Source organism: Carcharhinus amblyrhynchos, chromosome 9 (genome assembly GCF_965287045.1).
Source record: "Carcharhinus amblyrhynchos chromosome 9, sCarAmb.v2.hapA, whole genome shotgun sequence".
NCBI classification, from domain to species: Eukaryota; Metazoa; Chordata; class Chondrichthyes; order Carcharhiniformes; family Carcharhinidae; genus Carcharhinus; species Carcharhinus amblyrhynchos.
This window is the reverse complement of record NC_137332.1, coordinates 87,505,476-87,529,430: the sequence shown is the minus strand read 5'-3', so window position 1 is coordinate 87,529,430 and position 23,955 is coordinate 87,505,476. Positions and strand designations below refer to the sequence as shown.

General features: G+C 44.6%; 1 protein-coding gene across 5 annotated transcripts in view; it reads left to right on the top strand.

Annotated features, from left to right (window-relative positions):
- The window catches only part of tnr (tenascin R (restrictin, janusin)), a 281,530-nt gene that overhangs the window by 191,440 nt on the left and 66,135 nt on the right, over positions 1–23,955 (top strand). For all 5 annotated transcript variants that reach the window (XM_080196056.1, XM_080196057.1, XM_080196053.1 and 2 more), the window contains 6 exons: positions 2,164–2,349; positions 4,456–4,545; positions 5,671–5,934; positions 9,565–9,831; positions 10,767–10,895; positions 23,021–23,164. In XM_080196056.1, the coding sequence (XP_080052182.1) occupies positions 2,164–2,349; positions 4,456–4,545; positions 5,671–5,934; positions 9,565–9,831; positions 10,767–10,895; positions 23,021–23,164 (1,080 nt within the window). The remainder of the gene's footprint in view (positions 1–2,163; positions 2,350–4,455; positions 4,546–5,670; positions 5,935–9,564; positions 9,832–10,766; positions 10,896–23,020; positions 23,165–23,955) is intronic.

The window sequence follows — 23,955 nt, the reverse complement described above, 5'->3', positions numbered from 1 at the left end:
CTGCCTAAACTAAAACTGTATGCATTTACGGAGTCCATATCTTTCTGTTCCTATCCTCTTCATGTATTCATTTAGTTAAATGCTGCTATCATACCTGCTCCCATCACCTCCCCAGGCAGCAAATTCTAGACATTCACCACCCTCTGTAAAAAAACTTGCCTTCCACGTCTCCTCTCAACTTTTCCCCATGCATCTTAAACTTATGTCCACCAGTACATGACTTTTCTACCCTAGGAAAGAACACCTGACTATTCACTCTGTCCATGCTACTCATAATCTTGTAGACCTCTATCAGGTCACCCCTCAACCTCTGTCATTCCAGTGAGAACAAACAGGGTTTGTCCAACCTTCTCCTCATAGCTAATAACCTCCACACCAGGCAACATCCTGGTAAACCTCTTCTGTACCCTCTCCAAAGTATCTACATCCTTCTGGTAATGTGGCCACCAGACTTGTACACAATATTCTAAATTAGTCCTCACTAAGGTTCTGTACAGCTGCAGCATGACCCACCAATTTTTATACTCAATGTCCTGACCAATGAAGACAAGAATGCCGGATACTTTCTTGACTACCTTATCCACCTGGGTTGCCACTTCCAATGATCAATGGACATGTATGCCCAATACTCCTTTGAGTTCTCCTACCTACTGTATAATTCCTACATGCGTTGGACCTTCCAAAATACATTATCTCACACTTGTCTGGATTAAACTCCATCTGTCATTTCTCTGCTTAAGTCTCCAACCGGTCTATATCTTGCTGTATCCTCTAACAGTCCTCTTCACTATCCACAACTCCACCAATTTTTGTGTCACCTGCAAACTTACTAATCAGACCAGCTACATTTTCCTCCAAGTCATTTATATATACTACGAACAACAAAGGTCCCAGAACTGATCCCTGTAGAACACTGCTAAACACAGCCTTCCATTCAGAAAAGTACTCCTTGGTCTTCTATGGCCAATCATGTTCTGTATCCATCTTGCCAGCTGTCCTCTGATCCTGTGTAACTTCACCTTTGAGGTACCTTGTCAAAGGCTTTACTGAAACCCATGTATACAACATCCACTGCCTTTTCCTCATCTCTCATCTTTGTCATTTCCTTGAAAAATTCAATCAAGTTAGTGAGATGCAACTTCCCTTCACAAAACCATGTTGTCTATCATTAATAAGTCTATTTGTTTCCAAATGTGAGTAAATCCTGTCCCGAAGAATCTTTTCCAATAATTTCCTTACCACTGACGTAAGGCTCACCAGCCTATAATTATCCCTGCTGCCCTTCTTAAACAAAAGAACAACTTTGGCTATCCTCCAGTCCTCTGGAATGTCACCTGTAGCCAATGAGGATACAAAGATTTCTGTCAAGGCCCCAGCAATTTCTGCCCTTGCCTCCCTTAGTATTCTGACGTAGATCCCATCAAGCTGTGGGGACTTATCTACTTTAATGCTTTTCAAGATGCCCAATACCACCTCCTTTTTGATATCGACATGACTCAGAATATCTATACACCCTACCCTGGACTCCTCATCCATCAAGTCCCTTTCTTTGGTGAATACTGAGGCAAAGTATTCATTTAGCATCTTGCTCATTTCCTCTGGTTCCATGCATAGATTCCCTCCACTATCCTTGAGTGGACAAATGTTTCCCTCGCCACTCTCTTGCTCTTTACATCATGTATAAAATGCCTTGGGATTTTCATTAATCCTGGATTTTTATGAATCCTTTTAGCCTTCCAAATTCCTTCTTTAAGTTCCTTTATATTCTTCAAGGGCCTCATCTCTCCCAAGCTTTTTAGACCTTACAAATGTTTCCTTTTTCTTTTTGTTCGATCTAGGCTAATCAGGAGAAAAAGCAGTATGGCTGACATTCCACCTATCATATGTATCTGAAATGGCTTACCAAAAAAAAAGCAGACTATTATCTGTGATGATCTCTCTGTCTACATCAGATATACTGACAATAGCAATTAGAGTGTGTGCAATAGCTGTGCTTGATGCATTGCACAATTGTTAAATTGTTGAGCACACCTGAATCTGAAGGATGTATGTCCACTATCTGAGAGCTGGATTTCAGGGCAGGTAGGTGGAAAGGGTGATGGTGGCTTGTAGTTGACTTTAGGCCTTTTAGTCAACATCCTTGTTTTATACTTTATTCCACAGAAATCGACGCTCCCAAAAACCTGCGTGTGGTGACACCAGGGGACAGCAGTCTGGAGCTGGAGTGGGAGAACAGTCAAGCTGACGTTGACAGGTACAAGGTGGTCTACAGCACACTGGCAGGTGGGCAGTACCATGAACTCAATGTGCCCAAAAACACAGGGCCAACAAGCAGAGTCACCATAACTGGTGAGTTGCAGAGCTGAACACACACTGCAGTATCAGCGTTCAACCAATGATAGAGCACAGGACAGAGTCAATCTATTACACACGGCTGAATTGGTAATGTTATGGATGGTGTGGTAATGACGTTACTACAATGTTGTTGCTACTGCTCATAGTCCTTATGGTGATGACAGTGGTGTTAATATTGCTGCTAATAACGTTGTTAATAATGATAATGATACTGGTAATCATGATATTATTATAGATTATAATCACTATCATCATGGGCTTTGGAATTCAGCTGCTGTTTCCAGTCCTCGACCATCTTTTGTTTTTCATTGGTCTCATTATTGCCACCTTTTACCTTGCAGCATCATCCCTTTTATCAGATAATCTCTCCTGTCTTTCACACTATCACAGATCTGCCTCTTCCTCTCTAAATCTTTGTACTTACATTAAAACCTGTTGGGAAATCTTTTGTATTTTGTTGAACTCTGTGTCTTCCACAACACAATACTGATGTCTCCTCTACTTCACTCTCCCCAGTTTGAACAAAAGGTAATCGACCAAGAACGTTAATATTGTTTCCTCCCCAGAGGCCATCTGACCATATTGCCAGCACTCTTTGCTTTTCCATAACGTGGAAAGCATCCACAGGATTTTGCCTTTGCTTGCTAATGGGGATGCTGACAGTAAACATATAAACAAGAAGCAGGAAGAGGCAATTCAGTCCCTCAAGCCTTCTCCTCCACTTAATATGCCAGGCGGCACTGTGGTTAGCACTGCTATCTCATAGCACCAGGGACCTGGGTTTACTTCCCAGCTTGGGTCACTGCCTGCGTGGAGTTTGTACATTTTCCCCATGTCTGGGTGGTTTCCCTCCGGGTGCTCCAGTTTCCTCCCACAGGCTGAAAGATTTGTTGGTTAGATGCATTGGCCATGCTAAATTCTCCCTCAGTGTACGCGAATAGGCACAACTAGGGGATTTTCACAGTATCGCCATTGCCCATGTTTATGTAAGCCCACTTGTGACTAATGTATAAATAAAAAATAAGGTCATGGTTGCTCTGATATTAACTTCAAATCTACATCACACCTACACCCTCAGAATATTCTGGCGCTTCTCACTCTAAGTCCATCTGTAGCCTCCTTGCGCCCTCTTTACAACTTACTTAGCGTCATGATGCAACTATACACAACTCTGGTGCGGCCGCACTTGGAGTATTGTGTGCAGTTCTGGTCCCCACATTACAGGAAGGATGTAGAGGCTTTGGAGAGGGTGCAGAGGAGGTTTACCAGGATGTTGCCTGGTATGGAGGGGAGATCCTATGAGGAGAGACTGAGAGATTTGGGGTTGTTTTCGCTGGAAAGAAGGCGGCTAAGAGGGGACCTTATTGAAACATATAAGATGATTAGAGGTTTAGACAGGGTGGATAGTGATAGCCTTTTTCCTAGGATGGAGAAAGCTAGCACGAGGGGGCACGGCTTTAAATTAAGGGGGGGTAGTTATAGGACAGATGTCAGGGGTAGGTTCTTTACCCAGAGGGTGGTGAGGGACTGGAATGCCCTGCCAGCTGCAGTTGTAAATGTGCCTAGTTTGGGGGCGTTTAAGAGATCTGTGGATAGGTTTATGGACGAAATGGGATTGGTTTAGATTAGTGGGTTAGTGTTGTTTTTTTTTAAAGCTGGTCGGCGCAACATCGTGGGCCAAAGGGCCTGTTCTGCGCTGTAATGTTCTATGTTCTATGTTCTATGTACTTCCCTACTTGTCTTTGAGTTAACAGCAAATTTAGCAATCATTTTTTCAATCCCTTCATCCCAGTCATTTATACAAATTCTAAAATGTTGAGGTCCCAGCACTGATCCCTGTGGCACACAACTCGATGCATCTTGCCAACCTGAAAAAGATCCATTTATATCCAACCTCTGCTTTCTATTAGCGAGATAACCTTCTATCCATTCCAATATGTTACCCTCTATAACATGAAGTTTTATTTTCCACAATAATCTTTGAAGTGGCATTTTATCAAATGCCTTCTGGAAATTTAGTACGTTAATCCTTTGGTAAAGATGCTGAGGTTGATAGCTTTAGTTTTCATGAGTGACCTTCTCTCTGGATTTTGTCTGCAGATTTAATGCCTGGCACTGAGTATGGTATAGGGATCTCTGCCATTAAGGCGATGAAGCAAAGTGTTCCAGCCACCATGAATGCAAGAACTGGTAAATCTCCAACTCCTTTCTCGTGTGGCTTTGAATTCCACCCTGTTCAATATTGTTATGTACTTTTAAGGGATAGCAACATGACATCACTTTAAGGAAGCTTGTCGTGTGATCAAGCCTCAATTTCACTTCAGCCTGGAGCAGAGCACACACACACAGCTCTGCTGCTGTTGAGCTCAAGTTTTCCATGCATTTATGCTCACATGTGCCTGTTCTTAATAAATAAACTCACAATGGGTTTGCACAATCCCTTATGAGTGATTGGTGTCTCTATATTATTATAAAAACACAACATGGTGGCAGCAGTGGTTCATTCTAAGCATCATATTGCTCAGCCTGGCAGCAGGATGAAACATAGTGATGCTAGATCACACGACACATCACTTACACTCACAAACTCAATTTATTTTATATTCACGTTTATTTATTATTATTCAGCCACTAAATTACTTCCAGCAAAGCCGTTTTCATGGATGCTACTGGTAGCCCATATTTGGGGATGTACAATAATCTTGCAATCACACAGTTGGAATTACTTGTTAGCAGTGGCAGAAAGTGTAAATTTGTACAATATCTAGGGTTGTTACAGTGCACTGGTATAGGATAAAACAGGCAGTATTCAAAGATTATATAGATAATTGAATCTTTGACCAAAGGGCGGTATGGTGGCCCAGTGGTCAGCACAGCTGCCTCATAGCTCCAAGAACCTAGGTTCAATTCTGTGTGGAGTTTGCATGTTTTCTTCTCCGGGTGCCCATATATCCTCCCACAGTCCAAAAATGTGTAGTTTCTGCAGATTGGTCATGCTGGATTGCCCCTTAGTCCCCAAAATTGTGCAGGTTAAGCTGATTTGTCATGCTAAATTGCTCTTTGGTAATCTGCTGGGTTTGAGTGATGAACATTGGGATTGAGTGATGAGTGTTGGGATTGAGTGGTGAGCGTTAGGATTGAGTGAGTGTTGGGATTGAGTGAGCGTTGGGGTTGAGCGATGGGTGTTGGGAGTTGAGCGATGGGCGTTGATGTTGGACGATGGGTGTTGGGGTTGAGTGATGAATCCTGAGATTCAATTCCTGTTGTTTAGGCTGGTGGTTTATCAGTTGTTTCTTCTAATTCCATCTCTTGCAGATTTGGACCGTCCTCTTGGCCTGGTTGTGTCAGCCTCTTCCAACACCAGCATCTCCCTCACGTGGCGTGAGATTCGAGGACCGCTTGATCACTACCGAGTCACCTACACTACAGCCACGGGTGTGAGCTCAGAGGTGATGGTTCCGAGGGGAAGTCACTCTGTGACTTTCAATAACCTGGAGCCACACACAAAGTTCAACATTTCTGTTGTTGCAGAGCGAGGCTGGCAGCAAAGCTACCCATCTGTCATTGAGGGCATGACAGGTGGGTTCAAGGAAGAGACTGATCCTTGGTTATTGAGTGAGTGATGGGTGAATCAGTCATGGAGTGTGGGTTTGTGAGTCAGGTGGTGAGCTACCCCAGGACTTTGATGGTGAGGGATTCAATTCAGTGATGGTAATGGTATTGAATGCCAATGGGGAAATGGTTAGATCCTCTATTGGTGGAGACGGTTATTATCTGGCTGGCACTTATATGGCATGAATGTTACTAACTAATCAGATCAAGCCTGGATATTGTCCAGGTCTTGCTACATTTGGATATGGACTGCTTCAGTATCTAAGGAGCAATGAATGAAACTGAAAAAAATTGCGCAATCATCAGTGAACATCCCCACTTCTGACCTTATGATGGAAGGACATTGATGAAGCAACTGAAGATGGTTGGTCCTAGGACACAACCCTGATGAACTCCTGCTGTGATGTCGTGGAAATGAGATGACTGACATCTAACAGCTACAACTATCGCCCTTGTGCCAGCGAACTCCAGCCAGTGGAGGATTTTTCCCCGATTCCCATTGACTGCATCTTTGCAAGGGCTGCTTGATTCCATGCTGCTTTGATGTCAAAGATAGTCACTCCCACCTCACCTCTGGAGTTCAGCTCTTTTGTCCATGTTTGAGGTCTGGATCTAGGTTGCCCTAGTGGAAGCCACACTGAACATCAGTGAGCAGATCATTGCTGAGTGGGTGCTGCTTCGTAGCGCTGTTGATGACCCCTTCCACCATTTTACTGATGATCGAGAGTAGACTGATGGGGCAGTAATCGACCAGGTTGGATTTGTCAATTTTCCACATTGCTGGCTAGGTTGCAGAGTTGGCTTGGCTTGGAGCCCAGCAAATTCTGGCTGAAAGTTGTCCTGAATGCCTCAGCCTTACCTTTTGCACTGATTTTCTGGGCTCCTCTGTCTTTGGAGATGGGGATATTTGTGGAGCCTCCTCCTCCAACGTTTATTTGTCCGCCATCATTCATGGCTGGCCGTGACAGGACTGCAGAGCTTGGATCTGACCTCTTGGTCGTGGAATCATTTAGCTCTGTCTATTACTTATTGTTTATGTTGTCTGACGTCCTGTGTTGTAGCTTCACCAGGCTGACACCTCATTTTTCAGTATATCTGCTGTTGCTCTTGGCATGCCATCCTTCACTCTTCAATGAACCAGGGTTGATTCCCTGGCTTGGTGATAATGGCAGGGTGGGGAATATGCCTGGCCATGAGATATTACGATTGTGGTTGAATACAATTCTGCTGCTGCTGGTGTCCCACAGTGCCAGTTTTGAACTGAGTCTAATGGAAAAATAGAAAAATGCTGAAAAAAACTGGGGAGAAGAAAGAAAATTACAGCACAGGAACAGGCCTTTCGGCCCTCCAAGCCTGCACCGACCATGCTGCCCGACTTAACTAAAACCCTCTACTCTTCTGGAGACCATATCCCTCTATTCCCATCCTATTTGTGTATATGTCCAGACGCCCTTTAAAAGTCACTATCGCATCTGCTTCCACTACCTCCCCCGGCAGTGAATTCCAGGCGCCCACCACCATCTATGTAGAAAAGCTTGCCTTGTACATCTCCTTTAAACCTTGCCCCTTGCACCTTAAAACACTGAGCCCTTGTAATTGACTATTCCACCCTGAGAAAAAGCTTCTGACTATATATTCTGTCCATGCTCCTCATAATCTTGTAGACTTCTATCAAGGTTGCCCCTCAACCTCTGTCATTACAGTGAGAACAAACCAAATTTCTCCAACCTCTCCTCATAGCTAATGCCCTCCATACCAGGAAAGTTCCTCGTAAATCTTTTCTACATCCTCTTCAAAGCCTCTATATTCTTCCGATTGTGTGGTGACCAGAATTGAACACTATATTCCAAGTGTGGCCTAACTAAGCCTAACTAAAGCTGCAACATGACTTGCCAATTTTTAAATTCAGTGCCCCCGCCGATGAAGGCAAGCATGCCGTATGCTTTTTTGACCTGTGTTGCCACTTTCAGTGACCTGTGTACCTGTACCTTTGCCTATCAATACTGCCATTTACTGTGTATTTCTGATCTGTATTAGACTTTCCAAAATACATTACCTTACATTTATCTGGATTAAACTCCATCTGCCATCTCTCCGCCCAAGTCTCCAATCGATCTATATCCTGTTGTATCCTCTGATGGTCCTCATTGCTATCTGCAGATCCACCAACCTTTGTGTCATCTGCACACTTACTAATCAAACCAGGTACATGACAGACTGATTGGGGATGAAATGGTCTAGTTTATTTTTCACTCTTGTTGGTTCCCTCACTACCTGCTGCAGACCTAGTCTAGCAATTATGTCCTTCAGGACTCATGATGTAGAGATGCCAATGTTGGACTGGGGTAAGCACAGTAAGAAGTCTCAAAGTACCAGGACTCAGCCAGCTCTGTCTGCAGTGCTGCTACCTAAAAACTCTCAATGAGAGGCCTTTTAGGTCCCCATCCTAGGTGTATGAAGTGCTTTTGTCACACTCAGTGCTTTGTTCAAATAATGGTGAAGATGGTGGAGGTACTGAGCACTGAATTAGAGCAGTGTGCCTCTTCATCACTGTGTCTTTGACACAGGAGACATTGGAGAAATTTGGTTTGTTCTCACTGTAATGGGTGATCATTTCACTCAAAGGGCGGTGAATCTCTGGAATTCTCTGCCCAGTGAAGTGGTGGAGGCTACCTTGCTGAATATATTTAAGTCACGGGTAGATAGATTTCTGATAGACAAGGGAATTAAGGGTTATGGGGAGAAAGCGGGAAAGTGGAACTGATCCACTTCAGATCAACCATGATCTTATTGAATGGCGGGGCAGGCTCGAAGGGCTAGATGGCCTACTCCTGCTCCTATTTCTTATGTTCTTATGACCATTGCCCACCCGAGGCTATCAGAATCGGTGGGAACGTGAAACATCCATTGTCAGTCGTCTGTATGGGATTCGCCATAGGGAAATCCTCTGACAGTCACTGCTGCATGGACTTTCTGATTTCTTGCACTCTTCGTTTTCTTCATTATTTAGTGGAAAAGATGTTACCCACTATCTTGTAGTTGAGCTTTGTTTTATATTTTACAGCAATGAAATACTTGAAAAATAACAATTCTTGAGTTGAAAGAGCTAGTGGGGAGGCTGGTATTGCTTGTACCTCAAGGCTCTTTTGAAGAAAACAACTATTTTGTTAATGTAGTCACTGCTATAAGGTCAGAGACACAGCAGCTGATACTGGAACAGCAAACACCCACTTAACAATGTGAGTAACTCCGCACTGTTAGTATAGGATCAGGGATAAATATTGAACAAAACTCTGTGCATTCTTCAAAAGGGATTCTCTTATCTAGAGCTGGAAGGATAGACATGGACTCAGTTTCATTTGAAAGGCAATATCCCTGACAGTGTAGCTCTCCCTCAGTATTGCCCTGCTGTAGAGTCTGTGTTCAGCTTACTGGAGGAGGAACAGAAACATTGGACTGAGTGGGTTAGGGGTCAGTGAGGTGCTGACCTGGGGCTGGAGGTTAGAAGTCAGTGAGATGCTGCTACTGAGTAAATGGTCAAACGTTCAGTGTGATGCTGACAATGAGTTACTGATGTTCTACATTCTTTGATAATAGGTTTCCACACAATTGAGGAATTGATATTCTCTGATATTAACACAAGAAGTGTCAATGTGTCTTGGCATCCACCAACACCTGCTGCCGACAGCTTTATCCTAAATTACAATCCCCAAGGTATTGGAGAGATGATGCAAGTGACTTTGAATGGAACACAGACAGACATTATCCTATCCAATTTAAAGCCTGGTGTAGAATACATTGTCACTCTGGTGGCCATCCAGGGGACCATACCTTTGGAACCAGTGGTGGGAAAGTTCATGACAGGTAGGACAATTATTATAAATCCCTCTCTCACTCCCCTGTATCTGGAACACTCTAATCCATCTCTCACTCTCCTGTATCTGGAACACTCTAATCCCTCTCTCACTCTCCTGTATCTGGAACAGTCTAATTCCTCTCTCACTCTCCTGTATCTGGAACACTCTAATCCCTCTCTCACTCTCCTGTATCTGAAACACTCTAATCCCTCTCTCACTCTCCTGTATCTGGAACAGTCTAATTCCTCTCTCACTCTCCTGTATCTGGAACACTCTAATCCCTCTCTCACTCTCCTGTATCTGGAACACTCTAATTCCTCTCTCACTCTCCTGTATCTGGAACACTCTAATCCCTCTCTCACTCTCCTGTATCTGGAACACTCTAATCCCTCTCTCACTCTCCTGTATCTGGAACACTCTAATCCCTCTCTCACTCTCCTGTATCTGGAACAGTCTAATTCCTCTCTCACTCTCCTGTATCTGGAACACTCTAATCCCTCTCTCACTCTCCTGTATCTGAAACACTCTAATCCCTCTCTCACTCCCCTGTATCTGGAACAGTCTAATTCCTCTCTCACTCTCCTGTATCTGGAACACTCTAATCCCTCTCTCACTCTCCTGTATCTGGAACAGTCTAATTCCTCTCTCACTCTCCTGTATCTGGAACACTCTAATCCCTCTCTCACTCTCCTGTATCTGGAACACTCTAATCCCTCTCTCACTCTCCTGTATCTGGAACACTCTAATCCCTCTCTCACTCTCCTGTATCTGGAACACTCTAATCCCTCTCTCACTCTCCTGTATCTGGAACACTCTAATCCCTCTCTCACTCTCCTGTATCTGGAACACTCTAATCCCTCTCTCACTCTCCTGTATGTATTATCTTTGGTCTCATCTGTTCATTAGTGAACAGTTCTGTTTCTCATTCTTTGTCTTCTCCAGCCTTAGATCCACCTTTGGGCATTTCCGTTACTAACATATCCGATGATTCGGCGATGTTAATTTGGAGGAGTCCTGTGGCCAGCTTTGACCATTATCAGTTGTTGTACCAACCTGTTGCAGTCCAGGGTGGTAAGTCACATGGGTTTCAATACTATTACGGGAGGTGGTGGTATGGCACAATTTCTCTCAATTAGTAATCCAGAGACCCATGGTAATGTTCTGGGAACCTAGAACCGAATTCCATCATGCACTCTGGATTGTTATAAATCCCATCTGGTTCACTAATGTCCTTTAGGGAAGGAAATCTGACGTCCTTACCTTGTTTGGCCTACATGTGTCTCCAAGCCTAGAGCAATGTGGTTGATTCTTACTACTCAGTTCGAAGGCAATTAGGGATGGGCAATAAATGCAGGCCTAATGCTGACCAATACCCACATCAATGAATTAAAAAAAAACTTATTACCAATCTCACTGGCAATGAGCCGATCACCAACACTGTTCCTAAATCTGATGCTTAATTTCATGGAGTGAGATTGATGGAAAATCCCAGTGCGATCAATCTCTCACCTGAACAGCGTCACTTTTTGAAGTTCAGCAGATCTTTACTCTATATCTAATCCTGTGATGCACCTGTCCTGGGAGTATTTGATGGGGACAGTGTCGAGGGAGCTTTGCGGCACGCTAGCACAGTGGTTAGCACTGCTGCTTCACAGCTCCAGGGTACTGGGTTCGATTCCCGGCTCAGGTCACTGTCTGTGTGAAGTTTGCACAATCTCCTCGTGTCTGATGGGTTTCCTCCGGGTGGTCCAGTTTCCTCCCACAGTCCAAAGATGTGCGGGTTATGTTGATTGGCCACGCTAAAAAATTGCCCCTTAGTGTCCAGGGATGCGTAGGTTAGAGGGATTAGTGGGTGTAATAGGACCTGGGTGGGATTGTGTTTGGTGCAGACTCAATGGACTGAAGGGCCTCTTTCTGCCCTGTAGTGTTCTATGATTCTACTCTCTATCTAACCTTGTGCTGTACCTGTCCTGGGACTGTTTGATGAGACAATACAGAAGGAGTTTTACTCTGTATCTAACCCCGTGATGTACCTGTCCTGGGAATGTTTGATGGGGCAGTGTATCTAACTCCATGCTGTACCAGTCCTAGGAGTCCTAGAGAAAATTACAGCACAGGAACAGGCCCTTCAGCCCTCCAAGCCTGCACCGACCATGCTACCCTACTGAACTAAAATCTCCAACCCTGCATGGGACCATGTCCCTCCATTCTTATCCTATTCATGTATTTGTCAAAAGTCAATATTGTATCTGCTTCCACTACCTCTCCCGGCAGTGAGTTCCACACACCCACCATTCTCTGTATAAAAATCCTGCCTCGTACATCTCCTTTAAATCTTGTCCCTCACACCTTAAACCTGTGCCCCCTAATAATTGACTCTTCTACCCTGGGAAAAAGCTTCTGATTATCCATTCTGTCTATGCCCATTATAATCTTGTAGACTTCTGTCAGGTCTCTCCTCAACCTCAGTCGCTCCAGTGAGAACAAACCAAGTTTCTCAAACCTCTCCTCAAAGCCAATGCCCTACATAGCAGGCAACATCCTGATAAACCTTTTTGTACCCTCTCCAAAGCCTCCACATCCTTCTGGTAGTGTGGTGACCAGAATTGAATACTACATTCCAAGTACAGCCTAGAGGGAGCTTTACTCTGTATCTAACCCTGTACTGTTCCTGCCCAGGGAGTGTTTGATGGCACAGGTAGAGGGAACTTTACTCTGGATCTAACTCCATACTGTACCTGTCCTAGGAGTGTTTGATGAGATAGTGTAGAGGGAGCTTTACACTGTAACTAATCCTGTGCTGTACCTGTCCTGGGAGTATTTTATGGGAAGAAGTCTCACAACATCAGTTTAAAGTCCAGCAGGTTTATTTGGCAGCACAGGCTTTCAAAGTGTTGCTCCTTCTTCAGGTCATAGAGTCATAGAGGTTTACAGCATGGAAACAGGTCCTTCAGCCCAACTTGACCTTTGTTTTTAAACCCCTAAGCTAGTCCCAATTGTCCGCATTTGACCAATATCTCCCTATACCCATCTTACTTATGTAACTGTCTAAACGCTTTTTAAAAAAACAAAATTGTACCCACCTTTACTACCTCCTCTGGCAGCTTGTTCCAGATACTTACCAGCTCTGTGTGAAAAAATTGCCCCTCTGGACACTTTTGTGTCTCTCTCCTCTCACCTTAAACCTATGTCCTGTAGTTTTAGACTCTGCTAACTTTGGGAAAAGATATTGACTTTCTAGCTGATTTATGCCCCTCATTTTTTTATAGACCTCTATAAGATCACCCCTCAGCCTTTTATGCTCCAGAGAAAAAAGTTCCAGTCTATCAAGCGTCTCTTTATAACTCAAACCATCAAGTCCTGGTAGCATCCTATTAAATCCTTTCTGCGCTCTTTCTAGTTTAATAATATCCTTTCTATAATAGGGTGACCAGAATTGTTCTCAGTATTCCAAGTGTGGCCTTACCAATGTCTTGTACAACTTCAACAAGACGTCCCAACTCCTGTGTTCAGTGTCTTGACCAATGAAACCGAGCAAGCTGAATGCCTTTTCCACCACTCTATCTACCTGTGTGTGACTCTACTTTCAAGGACCTATGAACCTGTGCCCCCAGATTGCTTTGTTCTGTAACTCTCCCCAATGCCCTACCATTAACTGACCGCAGATCTGTTGCTGCACCACAGATCTCTCTGTTGGCTGTTCCAGTTCATTGGCTGTTAGTCCTGCCCTGGTTTAATCTACTAAAATGCATCACCTCACATTTATCTAAATTAAACTCCATCTGCCATTCGTCAGCCCAATAGTCCAATTATTCAAGATCCCGTTGCAATCTTCTTCACTGTCCACTATGCCACCAATCTTGGTGTCATCTGCAAACTTACTAACAATGCTTCCTATATTCTCATCCAAATCATTAATATAAATGACAAATAACAGTGATCCCAGCACTGATCCTTGAGGCACACTGCTGGTCACAGGCCTCCAGTTTGAAAAACAACCCTCTACAATCACCCTTTGGCTTTTGTCATCAAGATGTGGAGATGCTGGTGTTGGACTGGGGCAAACACAGTGACAAGTCTCACAACACCAGGTTAAAGTCCAACAGGTTTATTTAGTAGTAAACACCACTAGCTTTTGGAGCGCTGTTCCTTCATCAGGTGAGTGGAGAGTCCTTGCATCTCTAAATGCCTACAGATACTGTCTCTCAAAGTATCTTCCAACAACTTGCCCACCACAGATCTGAGGCTCACCAGCCTGTAGTTCCTAGGCTTTTCCCTGCAGCCCTTTTTAAACAAAGGCACAACATTTGCCACCCTTCAATCTTCAGGCACCCCACCTGGGACTATCAATGATTCAAATATCTTTGCTAAGAGATCTGCAAATTTCCTCCCTAGTCTAGGTGAGTGAGGAGTTGTGTTCCATTTACAAGATAATGGTTGGACTGCAAGTCTTTACAGATAATCAAGTTTTTACAGATGCAGACAATGTGAGTGGAGAGAGGGTTAATCACAGGTTAAAGAGCTGTCAATTGTCTCAAACCAGGACAGTTAGTGAGATTTTGCAAACCCAGGCACTCTGTGGGGGTTATAGATAGTGTTTTCATGACCCCAAGATCCTGGTTGAGGCCGTCCTAATGTATGCGGAACCTGGCTATCAGTTTTTGCTTGGCAATTCTGCATTGTTGTGTGTCGTGAAGATGTCTGTTGTGATTCTCCTCGTCTGAGCAGATCCTGTGTATACGGAGGGCTTGTCTGTAGGGATGGCTCCTTTAACGTGTTTAGGGTGGAAGCTGGAGAAGTGGAGCATCGTGAGGTTATGTGTGGGCTTGTGGTACAGTGAAGTATTGACGTGACCGTCCTTGATGGAGATGCATGTGTCCAAGGATGCAACCAATTCTGGAAAGTAGTCCATGGTGAGTCTGATGGTGGGATGGAACTTGTTGATGTTATCATATCGTTGTTTCAGTGATCGTTCACCATGAGTCCAAAGGAAGAAAATGTCATCGATGTATTTAGTGAATAGCGTCAGTTGAAAGTCCTATGTGGTGAAGAAGTCTTGTTTGAACCTGTGCAATATGTTGGCATATTGAGATGCAAATGTCCCCATGGCTGTTCCATATGTCTGGATGAAGGACTGGTTGTTGAAGGTGAAGACTTCATCTGGAGATTGGCAATGGTTGGCGCTGAGTAATGAAGCAGTTGCAGAAATGCCATCATTGTGGGGGATGATGGTGTAGAGTGCCGAGGCACTCTAGAAGTGCTCCTGGTTCAACAATTCCATGTGTGCTGAGTTTATGTAGGAAATCCATAGTGTTACGGTAGAAGCTGGGGGTTCTCGGTACAATGGGTTTCAGGATGCCCTCGATGTAGCTGGAGAGATTCTCACACAGGGTTCCATTGCCTGATACAATGGGACAGCCGGGTGTGTTGGCCTTGTGTATCTTTGGGAGGCAGTAGAGATGGCCAACGCAGTGAGTATATGGGATGAGAACACAGAGGGTGCTCTGAAGGTCCAGATTAAAGATCTTGATCAATCTATTGAGTTGACCAGTGTATTCTTTGGTCGGATCTGTGGGACGTCTCTGTGGTGTCCCTAGTTGTTCAGTTGTCGGTACACTTCTTTGCAGTAATCCGTTCTGTTCAGTATGACAATGACCCCTCCTTTGTCTGCTGGTTTGATGACAGTATTGAGGTGGTCTTGAGAGCGCGGATGGCGTTGCATTGTGACGTTCGGGGCTGTCTTGTGAGTGCGGCTGATGAATCTGGCATTGATGTACCTCCTGATGGCTTGAGCGTACATATCGAGTAGAGGGCAGTGGCCTTCCGAAGGAGTCCAGTTCTACTCTTTCCTCTTCGGTTGCTGCACTGCAGATCTCTCTGTTAGCGGAGCAGTTCATTGGCTGTCCCATGTGTTTGCTCTTGGCCTCTTGGGTTTGTGGAAGAACTCCCACAGCCTCATTCGTTTGATGAATTCCTCTGTGTCCGCTGCAAGAATGATGGGGTCCATTTTGGTGGTGGGGCAGAAATTGAGCCCTTGGCTGAGAACTTTGATTTTGTCTGGTTAAGTGTGTAGTCCGACAAGTTGTCAATGGACTTCCCTGTGGTGGTACTGTTTTCTCCTGTGGTACCAGGGGAGGCTTGGTTGCTGCTGGTGGTGATGCCGAGTTTCTCAAGTTTCCTGTTCTTGGTGTACATGTAGATGGCGTAGTTCTGTTGTCTTGTCAGATTGGCAGTGTTTCGCAGCTGGTCTGCATCCTGAGCGCAAGTTGAGAATATGGACTCTACCTTGGTTTCCAGGTTGTGGCATCTGCATGGCATCAGCATCCCCCACGAAGATGGCATTGCTGCAACTACCTCAGTACTCAATGCCAACAACTGCCAATCTCCAGGTGCAAATTTACAATTCATCCGGTTCATCCTGGACCACAATGTCTTCACCTTCAACAACCAGTTCTTCATCCAGGCACAAGGAACAGCAATGGGGACCAAATTTGCACCTCAATATGCCAACACCTTAATGCACAGATTCAAACAACATCTCTTCACCGCACACGACTTCAACCGATGCTATACACTAGATAAATCTAGACATTTTCTTCCTTTGGACTCATGGTGAACAATCACTGAAACAACTATATGATGACATCAACAAGTTCCATCCCACCATCAAACTCACCTAGACTACTCTCCAGAATCGGTTGCATACTTGGACACACACATCTCCATTAAGGACGGTCACCTCAGCACCTCACTGTACTGCAAGCCCACAGACAATCTCACAATGCTCCACTTCTCCAGCTTCCACCCTTAACATGTTAAAGAAGCCATCCCCTACAGACAAGCCCTCTGTATATACAGGATCTGCTCAGATGAGGAGGATCGCACCTGACACCTACAGATGCTGAAAGAAGTCCTCATAAGAACAGGATATAGCTCTCGACTCATCGATCGACAGTTCTGACGCTCCACAGTAAAAAAACACACCAACCTTCTCAGAAGACAAACACAGAACATGGCAGACAGAGTACCCTTCATCGTCCAGTACTTCCCTGGAGCGGAGAAACTACGACACCTTCTCTGGAGCCTTGAACATGTCATTGATGAAGACAAACATCTTGCCAGGGCTATCCCCACACCCCCACTTCTTGTCTTCAAACACCCGCACAACCTCAAACAGACCATTGTACACAGCAAACTACCCAGCCTGCAGGAGAACAGTGGCCACGATACCACACAACCCTGCCACAGCAACCTCTGCAAGATGCACCAGATCATCGACAGGGATGCCATCATCTCATGTGAGAACACCATCCACTAGGTACATGGTACATAGTTTTGCGACTCGGCCAATGTTGCCTACCTGATATGCTGCAGGAAAGGATGTCCCAAGGCATGGTACGTTGGGGAGATCATGAAGGTGCTACAACAATGGATGAATGAACACCACTTGACAATCACCAGGCAGGCGTGTCCTCTTCTTGTTGGGGAACACTTCAGCTTTAGCCTTTGATCTTCGGGTAAGCGCTCTCCAAGGCGGCCCTCACGACACATGTCAATGCAGAATTGCCAAGCAAAAACTGATAGCCAAGTTTAGCACACATGAGGACGGCCTCAACTGGGATCTTGGGTTCATGTCACACTCTCTGTAACCCCCACAGGGTACCTGGGCTTGCAAAATCTCGCTAACTGTCCTGGCTTAAGGCAATTCATAGCTTTTTAACCTGTCCTTAACCCTTTCTCCACACACATTGTTTGTACCTGTAAAGACTTGATTACCTGTAAAGACTTGCATTCCAACCATTATCTTGTAAATTGAGTCTGTGGCTATGTATGCCTTGTTTGTGAACACAACTCTTCACTCACCTGAAGCAGGAGCAGCACTCTGAAAGCTTGAACTACCAAATAAACCTGTTGGACTTTAACCTGATGTTGTGAGACTTCTTACTGTGCTTACCCCAGTCCAATGCTGGCATCTTCACATTATGTTTTATGGGGACAGTGTAGAGGAAGCTTTACTCTATATCTAACCCCGTGCTGTAACTGTTCTGGGAGTGTTTGATGGAGACAGGGATTCAATGCCTATTGTGTCTGACCAGCCATCAAGCACCTATTTGTTCTAATCCCATTTTCCAGCACTTGGTCCATAGCCTTGATTGCTATGGAATTTCAAGCGCTCATCAAATGTTTCTGAAAAGTTATAAATGTTCCTATCTCTTTAAGGGCAAGTTTTTCATGGAGAGAGTAGTGGGTGTCTGGAACGCGCTGCCAGAAGAGGTGATGGAAACAGTCACATTGGAAACGTTCAAAAGGCATCTGCATGGATACATGAATAGGGAGGAAATACTGTCCGAGTAAGGGCAGAAGGTTTCTTTTAGTTTAGTTAGGGCATCATGATTGGCACAGGCTTGGAGGGTTGAACTTTGCTGTGCTGTACTTTGTTCTTTGTACCACCCTTTTCATGCAGAGAATTTCAGATCTCCACTGCCTTCTGGGTGAAAAAATGTTTCTTCAAATCCCCTCTAAATCACTAGCTCCCTGGTTATTGACCCTGTACTATTTGAGTTGTACATCACATGTTGAGTGTACACAATTTTGGGAATATATGTTACATTTGGTGTGTACACTGTTTTGGGTATGCATAAAATGTGAAATTTATATAAATTTTGTTGGGTGCATTTGTATTACAGGAGGTGTACAAACTGGCATTTTCCTATACAGGGATTTACATGCACAGGTTGTTGATTTGTACACATTGTGGATTTTTTGCACATACATTGTGGAGCTTCACATTATTTATGTGAATGCTGAACTTTACAAAAATGTTATGTTTTGACATATACCTTCATTGGTATTATTTATTATCTGTATCGGTAGCACAGTGGTTAGCACCGCTGCTTCACTGCTCCAGGGACCAGGGTTCGATTCCCGGCTTGGGTCACTGTCTGTGTGGAGTTTACACATTCTCCTCGTGTCTGCGTGGGTTTCATCCGGGTGTTCCGGTTTCCTCCCACAGTCCAAAGATGTGTGGGTTAGGTTGATTGGCCATGCTAAAATTGCACCTTAGTGTCCTGAGATGTGTAGGTTAGAGGGATTAGTGGGTAAATATGTAGGGATGAGATAGGGCCTGCGTGGGATTGTGGTCGGTGCAGACATCATGGGCCAAATGGCCTCTTTCTGCACTGTAGGAATTCTCTGATTCTATGATTTATTCTACAGCATGCTTGCCTTCATCGGTTGGGACATTGAATATGAAAATTGGCAGATCATGCTGCAGCTGTACAGAACCTTAGTTAGGCCTTATTTGGAATATTGTGTACAATTCAGGTTGACACACTGCCAGGAGGATGTGGATGCTTTGGAGACAGTACAGAAGAGGTTTGCCAGGATGTTGCCTGGCCTGGAGGGTATTAGCTATGAGGAGAGGTTGGATAAACTTGGGTTGTTCACATTAGAATGACGGAGGTTGAGGGGTGACTTCATAGAGGTTTACAAGATTATGAGGGGCATGGACAGAGTGGATAATCAGATGCTCTTTCCTGGAGTAGAAAAGTCAAGTACAAGGGGACATAGATTTAAGGTGAGTGTGGAAAAGTTTAGAGGAAATGTGCAAGGTAGCTTTTTTTACACAGAGGATGGTGAATGTCTGGAATGCGTTGCCTGGGAAGGTGGTCGGAGCAGGTACGATAGTGACATTTAAGGAGCAAATAGACGAATACATGAACAGGATGCGAATGGAAGGATACAGACTCTGTGAGTACCTATGGTTTTAGTTTAGGCAGTACGATTGGCTTGGGCTTGGAGCGCCAATCCAAGCTCCTGTGCTGTACTGTTCTTTGCTCTTTGTTAATCTTACATTTAAGGCATGTCAGATGAGGACGGCCGAGTGGAATGTTTTGCTGGTCAAATGTGGGGAATCCTGGATGCTGCCAGTGCCCTAGCTGACCACATTTGCAGGAAATGCTCCCAGCTGCAGGATTTCGGAGCTTGAGCAGTGGCTGGAGACACTGTGGTTCATCCATGAAGCTGGCTTATGTGAATAGCTTGTTTAGAGAAGTGGGTCACATCACAGCTCATCGGATTACAGGAAAGGAGGGAATGGGTGACCACCAGATAGCCTAGAAAGAACAGGCAAATAGTGCAAGAATCAATAATGGGACCCTTATTGTTTGTTATATACATACACAATCTAGATGATGATGTGGGGGAAATGATAAGCAAGTTAGCAGATGACACCAAGATTGATAGGGAACTTCACAGCGAAGAAAAAGGTCATCGGTTACAGGAAGATATCGATGAATTGATCAGATCCGCAGATGATATTTAACCCTGATAAGTGCAAAGTAATGCACTTTGGGAGCAATATATCATAGAATCCTACAGTGTAGAAGGAGGCCATTCGGTCCATTGTGCCTGCACTAACCACAATCTCACCCAGTCTCTATCCCCATAACCCCATGCATTTAGCCTAGCTAGACCCCCATCACAAAGGGGCAATTTAGCATGGCCAATCCATCTAACCCACACATCTTTGGACTGTGGGAGGAAACCAGAGCACCTGGAGGAAACTCACGCAGACACAGGGAGAACATACAGACTCCACACACACAGTGACCGAAGCCAGGAATTGAACTCTAGTCCCTGGTGCTAACCACTGTGGTGTTGTGCTGCCCTTAACAGGACAATGGAGTATTTAATGAATGGCAGGACGCTAGAAAGTTCAGAACAGCTGGATCTTGGGGTCATTATTCACAGATCCCATATGGTGGCAGAGCAGGTGAGTAAGGTAGTTAAGAAAGCACATGGATGCTTGCTTTTATCAGTCATGGCATCGTGTAAAAGAGCAGGGAGGTTATGTTGGAGCTGTACAGATAGAATATTTGATAGGTCACAGCTGAAGTATTGGGTGCAATGCTGGTCGCCTCACTACAGGAAAGATGTGACTGCACTAGAAGTGGTACAGAGGAGATTCACCACGATGTTGCCTGAGATGGAATACCTACAGAGGCTTGGATTGTTTTCTTTAGAGCAGAGAAGGCTGAGGGGGGGACATCCGGACAAATGTGGGGTAATGCAGAGAGAAAATATACGTAAATGGCAGAACCCTTTGAGTAATGATAGACAGAGGGATCTGGGTGTACAGGTACACAGGCTACTGAAAGTGGCAACGCCGATGGAGAAGGTGGTCAAGAAGGCATATGGCATGCTTGCCTACATTAGCCGGGGCATTGAGTTTAAAAACTGGCAAGTCATGTTTCAGCTTTATAGAGCCTTAGTTAGGCTGCACTTGGAATATAGTATTCAATTCTGGTCACCACACTACCAGGAAGATGCTTTGGAGAGAAAAGATTTACCAGGATGTTTCCTGGTATGGAGGGCATTAGCTATGAAGAGAGGTTGGAGAAACTTGGTTTGTTTTCACTGGAATGACGGAGGTTGAGGGGCGACCTGATAGAAATCTACAAGATTATAAGGGACATAGACAGAGTGGCTAGTCAGAAGTTTTTCCCAGGGTGGTTCAATTACTAGGAGGCATAGGTTTAAAGTGCGAGAAGCAAGGTTTAAAGGAGATGCACAAGGCAAATGTTTTACACAGAGGGTGCTTAAAACTCGCTGCCAGGGGAGTTAGTGGAAGCAGATACGATAGTGAGTCTCAAAGGGGCATCTTGACAAATACATGAATAGGATGGGAATGTAGAGATAAGGTCCTCAGAAGGGTTTTAGTTCACATGGGCAGCATGGTCAGTACAGACTGGAGGGCTGAAGGGCCTGTTCCTGTGCTATAATTTTCTTTGTTCTCTTTGTTCTTTGTTCTATGATTGAGGTGTATAAGGTTATGAGAGGTATGGACAGGTTGAATAGGAAGCGACTGTTCCCCTTGGTTGAGGGGGTCAATCACGAGGGGCCATAGTTTTAGGGAGAGATGGGCAAGATTCTGAGGGGATTTGAGAAAAGGAACTGGCGAGAATCTGGAATGCAGTGCTGGAAACCTTACAACTTTTAAATAGGCATTCGCACTTGGAATATAATAATATTCAAAGAAATGGGAGCAGTGATGGAAAACGCAGGCTTGGTGCAGACTCGATGAACGAAGCAAAGTCAATATAGTCACCGCAATGGGCAGGTGATGGGAATATCTCTCCAGAAAGTTCTCTGAATTAAAATCTGAGATTGGAAACATGGAAAATAGTAGACTATTCAGTCCTTTGAGTTTGCTCCACTATTCATTTTGAGCATGGTTGATCATCAAATTCAATATCCTGATCTTGCCGTTATCCGTCATCCCCACTCTTCACTGCCTTCCTCTCAGAAAAAGACCCATTTATGCCAATTCTTTCTTTCCTATCTGCTAATCTATCCATCTCAAGGCAATACCTACAATCCCATGCACTTTAACTTTATATAGTACTCTGCTATGTGAGACCTTGTCAAAAGTATTCTGAAAGTCTAAATAATCCAAATCCACCAGTTCTCCTTGATGAACTCTACATTCAGAAATAGTTTCTCCATTCCTTTACAGTAATTTAATTTCAAATATGCCCTTCCGACCAATGCTGTAATTATTGTTGCTGCTTATAGCATACTTCTTGTTGGGGTTAATTTCTAATTCGGAAATAAATTGACTGGGGATAAAGGTGCACAGTAATTAGCATTGCTGCCTCACAGCATAAGGGACCGGGTTTGATCCTGTCCTTGGTGACTGTGTGGGGTTTGCATGTTTTCCTGTGTCTGCGTGGGTTTCCCCTGGGTGCTCCAATTTCCTCCCACAGTCTAAAAATGTGCAGGTTAAGTGGGTTGACCATGCTAAATTGCCACTTAGTGTCCAAAGATGTGAAGGTTATGTGGACTGACCATGGCAAATGCTCAGGTGGTGGAGGGAGTAGTCCTGAATGGGAAGCTCTGTCAGTAAGTTGGTGCTGACTCGATTGCTGAGTGGTCTCGTTATGCACTGGGATTCCATGATATTGTGATCTCCAGTAGTATCAGGAAGGCTCATTCATGATGTTGAGACTTAATGCAGGACAAGACTTAAAAGAATCCATAACTCATAGAGAGTGGCATGTAGAGGATGGGGAGATGGGTATGTGTATAGGGGTGGATCGGGGGTCATGTACCAGAAATTACTATCTTGGTAATGTTGATTCATAAAGTTACTGCCTGCTCTCTGTTGATTGAGTGTCCATGTCTCTGTGTTTCAGCTCCAGTTGAAAGTGTGAACATTCAATCCTATCTCACTGAGTATACACTGAGTGACTTGCAGCCAGCAACTGTGTATGAGGTGAATTTAAAGACAGTGCGAGGCCTCACTGAGAGTCAGCAAGTCTCAAACACATTTCAGACAGGTCAGTAACTGAATGCTGCCAATACTAAGATATATAATATATAGAGGGATATAGGCCAAATGTGGGCAAATGGGACTAACTTTGTGGTTAAAAACTGGACAGCATGGTCAAGTTGGGCTGAAAGGCCTGTTTCCATACTGTAAACCTCTATGACTCATATTCTGCATAAAAACTACATACCTAATGAATCAGCCTGTGATCTCTGCTCATTTCCTATTACACTCTCGCACATGCTTAAGTGAGCTATAAGTCCCTGTCTCGCTGCGCTCATGCTGGGCAATAGGAAAGGGCGCTCTGGTTGATATCTACAGGAGGACAAGAGGATTGGAAATACAGCAGGTCTGAAAGACCATCCATTGCCAATATTGGTAAGCATGTTGAATGTTCAGCTAAGTTAGAAAGTGGCCAAAACACGGAATACATTTACTGAGGTGTGACTGTTCAACAGGGAGAGGTCACTGTTCAACAGTGAGGGGGTCAGTGTCCACTGAGTGGCCAGTGTGGGGCCAAAGTGAGTTCAGTGTTCATTGAGGGGTCAGTGTCCAGTGAAGGGTTGGTGTCCAATGCAGCGTAGCAATTGGTCAGTGTCTGGTGAGGGGGTAGTGATCGGTCAGTGTCCAGTGTGGGTAGTGATTGATCAGTGTCCAGTGAGAGATAATAGTGATCGGGCAGTGTCCAGTGTGGCGTGGTGATCAGGCAGTGTCCATAGTGGGGAAGTGCGGGGTCAGTTTCCAGTGTGGGGTCAGTGTCCATTTGGGGTCATTGAGGGATATATGTCCACTGCTGTGTTA